We start from the raw sequence: 8,277 nt of genomic DNA on the forward strand, positions 1-8,277 counted from the left end.
GGATGAGCCAGTCCTTGGGGGCAGGTGGCAAGCCATTTTGAGTTCCCCTGGGATGGTGGTCCAGTTTCTAGGAAATGCTTCTGGGTTCTTGGAGTAGGCAGGTCCTCCAGAAGGCAGTGTTCCAATATCTTGAGCAAATGACTCTCATCTGAGCTTGATTTCAAAACAAAGGCAATTGAGGCTTTGGCACTCAGGAAGCTGGCAGGCACAGGCACAGTCACACAATGGACAGCATCTGGGGCACTGGGGAGCCCAACCCTGAAGGAGAAGAGAGAAAGATGAAATAGGGTGTCCATGGTGAAAGGAAAGAGGATAAAGGGTGATGAAAGTTCAGAGGGAAGAAGTTCCTAGGAAGCAAAGTATGAAAATAGCTCCCTCAGGGGGGCAGCTAGGTGGCTCAGTGGATTAAGAGCCAGGGCCAGAGACAGAAGGTCCTGGATTCAAATCTGACCTCAGATACTTCCTAGCTATGTGACCCTGGGCAAGTTGCCTAACCCCCATTGCCTAGCTCTTACCACTCTTATGCCTTGTTAGGAATAATACACAGTATTCATTCTAAGACAGAAGGTAAAAGGGTTTTTTTTTTTAAAGCCTTCTTTACAACAACCCTGTAAAATTGACAGTATAAGCATTATAATCTGCATCATACACATTAGGAAACTGGGGTTCAGAGAGGAAAAATGCCTTGCCCTTGCTTCTAGAAAAAAGCAATCTATAAGCAGGCCCCTCTACCTCTTCTTCCTACTTACCTCTCAATTGGTTCCAGTTTGGGCTTCTACCTTCCAAACTCAAGTAAAATGTCTTTTCTCCAGGGCAACATAACAATCATGGGGAAGTCTCCCAGACCTAATTTTACCCTAAGCTTCAGTCCAGCATCACCATTTGCTTGTTGGACATATCTCTAATTCTTTGTACTTTATGTCTCCCAACCTCAGTACCTCTAAAACAGCATTCATTATTTCCCCACTAAACCAACCTCCCCCCACCGAAGCTTCACCATTTCTGTTGAGGAAACAATCACCTTTCCAATAATCTAGGTGTGCAACTTGGGTGTCATCCTTGACTCTTCCCTCTCCTTCAGCCCCTGTATCCAGTCAGTTGCCAATTCTTATTAATCCTACCTCCCCCTCTCATAGCTGTCCCCTTCCATTCCCCATATGGCCACAGTCTCACTTTAGGGCTTCTTCATTTGTCACCAGGACTACAGCAATAACCTGCTATTTGGATTCCCAGGATATCTCCTCTCCAATCTATGCTTCAAAGAGCTGCCAAATAATTTTTTAAAGCATAAGTCAGACCACATCACTGCCCTACTCAAGGACCTTCAGTGATTCCCTATATCCTTTTAGAGTAAAATGGAAACTCCTCAGGTAGCACCTTCAAGACCTTTACGACCTGCCCCTGCCCCCTACCTTTCTAGACTACTACCCGTTACTCTCTATTCTCTAACTGGCCAGCTTCCTTACTGTTCCTTCAACTCTGTGTCCCATCTGCCAAGTTTGTGCCTGGGTCCAGGCTCCCTATCTTAGCTAGAATACTTGTCTTCCTCACTTCTGCTTCTTCCTTCTCTTAGCTTTCCTCAAGGCTCATGTCATGAACAAGACATCTTCTATGGGAAATCATTCCTGGTTCTCCTAGGTGGTAGTGTTTTTTTCTCTTTCTCAAACCCATCAGGTATTACTTTTCTGTTTCCTCATCATTTCCCCTAAGCAGAGTATAAATTTCTTAAGGTCATGGACTCTTTTTTGTCTTTGTATTCTCAGCCCCTGGCATGGTGCTGTATAAAGCATCTATCACTCAGGCAGTTAACATTTGTTGGATTGGATACAATTGTAAGGAGGGTTAAGAAAACTGGACTCATATATTTTGATTTGAAGTCTAATGCTATTTCCTTTTTGCTATGGAGCTTTTAAAGGATGGTGGGGAGAGGAGAGTTGATATATATATAAAGACCAAAATAGCAATGTGTTCTTCCATGCCTATAGTTTTAAAAATAGATTCTCATGTATAATCTATATCAAATTACTTGCCTTCTCAGTATGGGTAAGAGCGGAGAGAGAGAATCTGGAATTGAACATTTTAAAAAACAAAATTTTTTACACATGATTTGAAAAAATAAAATATTTGAAAATAAAACAGGTTATCCTATAGAAATAAAAGCAACTAGCTGGTGATTTTTGCCTTTATATAAAGGCAACTAATTTATCTTCTCTCAAAAGCACAAAGAAGGTTGGGAAAGTAGCCAAAGAACTCAACTCCTAGCTAAGGGAAACACATATTAGAGAGACCATCTCCTAAGAAGTAGGAACAGTTTGTCTGTGAAAACAGCAGAAAGTGGGAAATATTCCACCTACTTCCTTGTCTGCCTTTCCCTCTAGGACTGTGTTGGATCTAGGCCACCTGAAGTAAGGCACCCACCACCACTATACCACTCCTGAATTTTCCTGGATGGATATGGTTTTGAAAGGTCAAATGTTTAAGGCAGGCCAGAAAGAGAGCTAAGTAACAGTCACAGTTAAAGGGCCTGATCAAGGACCTGCCCAGTCCCGAAATAGGAAAATGGCCTTTACACATCAGAAGTTTCAGGGTTAGGTATTATATTCCTGGAGAGATCATGTGACTCCAGTGTGTGTGTGTGTGTGTGTGTGTACACATGTAACACACACAGAGTATAGAGGATATGTGCGTACATATACACATATATATACATGTGTGTGTATATATATCAAGTTAGTACCACAATGATCAGAAATATTCCAGAGAGATACCGGTAGAATGAAGAAGGATCAGGGTAGAAAACTTAAAAAGTGTTGAGTTTGATTACAACTTGTTTTCTGTTATTTCTGGAGAGGCAAACTAGAGACTGAATCTGGCTGGTTAATATTCACATGAGAGTACTATCATGTTATTCCATTTCCCTCTCTCTCTTTGCTTCCATAGTATATAAAATTTAGAATGAGTACAAGCCATGAGTAGAAGACAGGTGCTATACTATATAAATCAACTTTGTAAGTTGCCTAAAATAGTTTTGGCAGAAGGGAGTCCATATAAATCCTAAATAAATACTGTACAAGTCTTCTAGATGAAAAAGAAAAAGCCATCTACCTATGAAACAGCTTTCAAAGAACAAATAGAAATGTGAGTTCTTCTATGTTCCTCTTGGGGGTTTATCTTTCCTTAGGAATACTTTGATATATCTTCAATAGATCTGTAATATTCTCAATGTAGGCGTGCCCTCTTTTGAGAAAGATTGCCACCCACCTATGCTCTTTCATCTTGAGTAAATCTGTTCTTAAATCTTCCTGTCTATCCTCTATCCATCAGGCTGAGGTCTTTCTCCATGTCTCTTAACATTACATAGATACCAACAAAGCAAGTAGGCTAGCCTCAATTTCTTTACAAAAAAATCAGCTAACCTTCCTTTCACTTCATAGATGACATCCTTTATGCCACTTTTCTTAATTAGTAATTATATTACAGCGGACCAATTACCTCCCTATTGCCCTTTGGATAATACAATGTTAATTCTTTGGAGATCAATTACCTGAGGTGAAGTCATACATCACAGAAGAATATTGGTGTTTGTTTTTTTAATGGACCTTTGTTTCAGGGAATAAACTGATGTCATTAAAAGAAATGCCCAATTTCTCAAAGGCTGCCCTCCTCCTCTTGTTCAATTCTAAGTCCATCTCACTTTTTCCGGTCCATTTAAAGTCTGTCCAAGAAATGTAGATACTAATGGAACACCTCTCTGGGTTGTCCATGGAATGTTACAGTCTGGACAATAGTTATTGTTTTCTCCTGTGAGGAAGGTTAGGCTGAACTCTTCTAAGTGATTTATACATTTATATGTATCTATATTATCAAATTTAGGAGACTGCAGTTTTCAAAGACTTGATATAATCAACACAATGTTATCTGCACATATGAACAAATGAATTATGTTATCAATCCCATTTCTGTATGAACTAGACATCCTTGAAAGCAGCAAACACCTGTGGTGTGTATACAAATCTCTGTTTTATGTATCACTTTATACTAGTAATCAGAAGGTCTAACAAAGTTATCTCTGTTGTTACTTCTTTCAAAGTCTTAAATGATTTTGACATATGCATGGGAAACATAGTTTCTGGAAACCCCTGAAAATAGCAGTTTGCTCTTTTAAATAAAAATTTTCTTAGTAAACAAACAAGTGGGATTTTATATTCTCTAACTTTTCAGTAAACTGTATTACTATAAAGAGATATGCTGTAGAACATAATTTGTGACAACCTGTGGGTCTCTCCCTTAGAGATACTAGTAAAGATAATAAAAACATATCTTTATGACAGAAGTAGGGCTTAGCAAGTGTAGGTGGGTTGGGCTGGAAGTCAAGATAAGAAGGACTAGATTGGGCCAGGTAGGGATGAAATAAGATAAGCAAAGTACTTCTGAGTCAAAGGGAATCACTCACAGCTTCCATGGGCTGGGGACAGCAGGCATCCAGGCATCGGGCTGGACTGGGCAGAGGGAAGTCACAGGCTTCAGCATAGCCATGGCAACACTCAAAGGGACCAGGGGCATCTTCCTTCCTGCAGGACCCTCTGCAGTCGGACAGACAGCAATCCTGCTCCTAAGAGTCAGAGAGAGTTCAGATTCCTAGATATCCTCATCAACCCTTTCCCTCTTGTGCTAAACGGGCAACTCACATACCAAAGAGGGTTGGGACCTGGGAAGAACTCTTGGCTTCTTGAAAGGGGTAGGAATTGAGAAACAAGAAGCTAGAGTTTTGAGAGGGAAGCAAGATTTCAAGAGAACAATTAGGTTCTAGAGGGATAAGAACCAGAGTAGAAAAAGAATGGGGCATTTTGGGGGAAAACCAGAGTTGGGGAACTAGGGTACCTGAGCCTTCCTTTTCTTCTTCCCTGAACTAGTACAGCCCATTCCCATTTCCCCTCCCTTCCCTGGGTGCCTCCTCACCACCAAATAACGTCTGGCCAGCAGCACCAGGCCAAGCAGCAGCAAGTAGACAACCACAGTGATGAAGACGATAGCAGGAATAGGCAAGGAGGCACTCACCACAGGAGCCTGGGCTGGGTTCAGTGAGCTATAGGAAGCCTCTGAGAGCTATACATAGGGAGGAAAGGGGGAGAGGGTGGGTGCTTCAGGGCACCCAAAGGAGAGGAATGTGGATAGAATTGGGAGAGGACAAGGGAAAGCCAGATTTGCCGAGCAAAGGGCTAAAATTGGGGAGAACAAAATGGGTAGGGTTAAGGAACAAGAGAGGGATCAGTGACTTACATCCATGGGGCAGGCTGTTTTGTGATGGTCCAGAATCTGCAAGGGAGGGTGGGGAGAGTCTTAGAATAATAGGCTAGCTTGTTGGATGGATTTTAAAAAATATACATAAAATATTAGATATCATGCTGAAAGGGATCTTGAAGTCCAATCCATTCATTTTGCATTTTACAAGAAGACCAAACTGAGACCTAGAGAAGTCAAAAGACTTGCCAGTGTCCACCTAAGTGGTATAGAACAGTCTATTCTGGTATTCAAACCTAGACCCCTCCGGCTCCAAAAACATCTGTTACTAGGCTTAATTCCTAACCCCCTCAGAAGATGATAGAATTTGTAGCTAATAGGAGAAACCTAAGAGATAAGCAGATCCAAACCTTTATTTCTTTCTACAGTTGCCGGGAGGGGAGGTGGAGGAGAATGAGAGTGATGTTTTGACTAATCCACTAAAGAAATATGGAGCAAAAGTGAGAGACCTGGATAGAAAACTTACAAAGACAGATAGCTGGAAATCTAGCTCTACTCCTCAGACTCTGCGGCACCGTTACCCGGCCCCGCCGCCGATGGCTCTCCGAACATATAACATACCCGATCCGATAATTATGACTCAGACCCAGACCGTTCCCCCGCCCCCCCCCACCCCACCCCAGGCCCTTCCGGGGCTCCACTACACTGGGACGAGGAAACAGGCCCAGGGAGGCGAAGGAATCAGTTCGCACTAAGTCCCCAAGACGACACCTCGTGCCCGTGGGTTCTGCCCAGGCTGTGGGGCAGCTCGGACCTCCCTGGATTTCCCCTCGGGCAGACGACGCCCGCAGCCACCTCCCAGCCGCGGGCCCCAACACACCCACCCACCCAGCCTCAGGCAGCACTTCCCAACGGCCGCGGCTGCCGTAGCCTCAGGAGGCTTCCCCACCTCAGTGCCCCAGCCAGCGCCCCACACTCCTCCCTCATTACCTATGCAGAGAAGGCGGGTGAATATGTATTAGGCCTCGCGGCGCCCCCGCCCAAGCCCCGGCCGAGCAGCTAGAGTCCCAAGCGCGCGCCAGCCCCAAGACAAAGTAGCCTCCTCCCGCCGCTTTCCGAAGTTACCATAGCAACCAACGCTCCGGGGGTACGGCGGCCGATGAAGCCCAGAATTCCTCCGCTTATCCCTTTTTACCCGGGAGCATACCTTTTATGCCTCTCATGGATTTTTTTTTCCCCTTCTTTTCTCCCCTCTGCTGATGGCAAACGCATCTGAGACCAGAAGGCGTTCTTTTTCAGAATGGTCTGTCTTCCTCTGATCAAACAACCTTTCTTCTCTTTGAGCTTGCATTTTCGTGTTGGGTAGGGAAACATAGCAGAATGTAACCATTCGACAAGAATTTAGGGTTTAATCTAGTTCAGTTGTTCATTGTATAGATGGAAAAACTGAGGCCAAATAGAGAAGAACCTTTGGTCCTCCTCAGGGTCGTTGGGGATGGGGTTCTGGAAGCCTAGGTTCAGCTCCCTGCTCAGTTATTTATCATTTTTTGCTACTATTCTTTGCAAGCCACTTCCCCTTTACTGGGCCTCAAGATAAGTGATCTCTACTGTCCATTCAATTATGGATCCTATGGTGTGTGATCCTCAGAAATTTCAGTTTTATACTCATTGCTTTCCTTTCTCTGAAGGACAGTGCTGCCATCTTTCTTTCCTTCCAAATCTCAAATATCCACTGTTTTCAGCTTCAAATTTGCAGGCACAACAGTGACTCTTCCCTTGACTCCTTCAGATGGATCATCTTTAGACATCCATAGAGCCCTAATGAGGCAGAGTGAAGGAAGCTTAGCTTCAGAAGATCATTGAAATTTAAAGGGTCCTGGTGGGACCTACACTCTTTCCATAGCAGAAACAACTGAGCTTAGTAATAGTAGAAGTGGCAATCAACACTTACATAGCACACACTAAGATTTGCAAAACACTGAATATACATTATCTCATCTGGTCTTCATAACAACCTTGTGGGGCTGGTACTATTAATATCCTTATTTTACAGATGAGGAACCTGAGGCTGGAAAAGCTTTAATGAAGATTTGAACCCAAGTCTTTTAGACTTCAAGTTGTATTCTACCAATCACCCAACCAGAATAGCACCTATTTCGCAGAATAATAACTTTGAATCTATCATTCTGCTTCTTCTCCTAGGTGAACTCTTTAGCTTGGTTCAGCTTTTCTCCTCCAATCAGACCCTGGCAGCAACCTCAGCTTTAGCCTCAAAATACCCTAAGTTCTTGAACCCAATCTAGAGGATTTTGACACTTCTTTATAGAAAATTTGAATAAATGAATGATAAAAATGAATTTGTCTTTACATTTTGGTTTCTTTGTTGTTTTTTTAAACTTGAGTGTGATGCCAAAATTTCTACTTATATTTGGGGACATTCACAGTCTCTATATCTTTGATAATAAGTGATTTCTCTCCCATCCAGGTGTGTTTTCTCATTTTCTACACTAAAGTGTTTCAAATGCCTTTTTATCTTTCTAGTTCTCTCTATGACTTCTCACTCAGCTAGAGGGAACAAGACATCTGAGTGTTTCCAATCCTAGAGTATCTCTTTCTTTGATGACAGAACTTCTGATTCAAGAACAGTAGCAGATTGAACCCCCTTCTCTCTCCCCTAATACCCTTGAAGGGATTCGGATCTCCAGGGCATTGCTAGCTACTTCATCACTCTATTTGCTTTGAGGCAACAGCAGCTCCCTCCTTTTCAGCTGCTCCTGCCAAGGGAGACATCAGTTTTGGCAGTAGCACTGGGACGTGTCAGACAGCTTCCAGACAGATAGACTCTCTTTCCTGATCATGTTCTGTTCTTGCCACCGGGCTTATCTATTATGCAGGAGGGGACAGCCTGTGGTGCCCAGTACCTATCCAGGGCCACTTTCCAGGTCTTCTTATTGCAAGGGGAAAGAGAGAAGAAGGGGGATGGGGTAGAAAGAGAACAGTAAAATGCTGATGTCTCCTTATTCCAGATTCTCAAAG

At 43.1% G+C, this 8,277-nt stretch overlaps 1 protein-coding gene across 1 annotated transcript; it reads right to left on the reverse strand.

The window, feature by feature from the left end:
• Window positions 1-121: 121 nt before the first annotated feature.
• On the reverse strand, window positions 122-6,315 carry LOC123230884 (sperm mitochondrial-associated cysteine-rich protein). The gene is made up of 5 exons (XM_044657067.1): window positions 6,232-6,315; window positions 5,281-5,316; window positions 4,960-5,106; window positions 4,454-4,612; window positions 122-258 (listed from the first exon to the last, which is right to left on the reverse strand). Exons 2-5 carry the CDS (start codon window positions 5,284-5,286, stop codon window positions 145-147), a joined length of 426 nt encoding a protein of 141 aa, XP_044513002.1. The 5' UTR covers window positions 5,287-5,316; window positions 6,232-6,315; the 3' UTR covers window positions 122-144.
• Between the last annotated feature and the right edge of the window lie 1,962 nt (window positions 6,316-8,277).

This window comes from Gracilinanus agilis, chromosome 1 (assembly GCF_016433145.1).
Source record: "Gracilinanus agilis isolate LMUSP501 chromosome 1, AgileGrace, whole genome shotgun sequence".
Classification (NCBI taxonomy): Eukaryota; Metazoa; Chordata; class Mammalia; order Didelphimorphia; family Didelphidae; genus Gracilinanus; species Gracilinanus agilis.

Excerpts from the sequence above, each read along its gene's own strand:
- LOC123230884 (XM_044657067.1), bottom strand. Across the intron at positions 4,613-4,959 it reads TGGCCAGACGTTATTTGGTG|GAGCAGGATTGCTGTCTGTC; the intron begins GTGAGGAGGCAC and ends TCTGACTCTTAG. Across the intron at positions 259-4,453 it reads GTCCCCAGCCCATGGAAGCT|GGTTGGGCTCCCCAGTGCCC; the intron begins GTGAGTGATTCC and ends CTTCTCCTTCAG.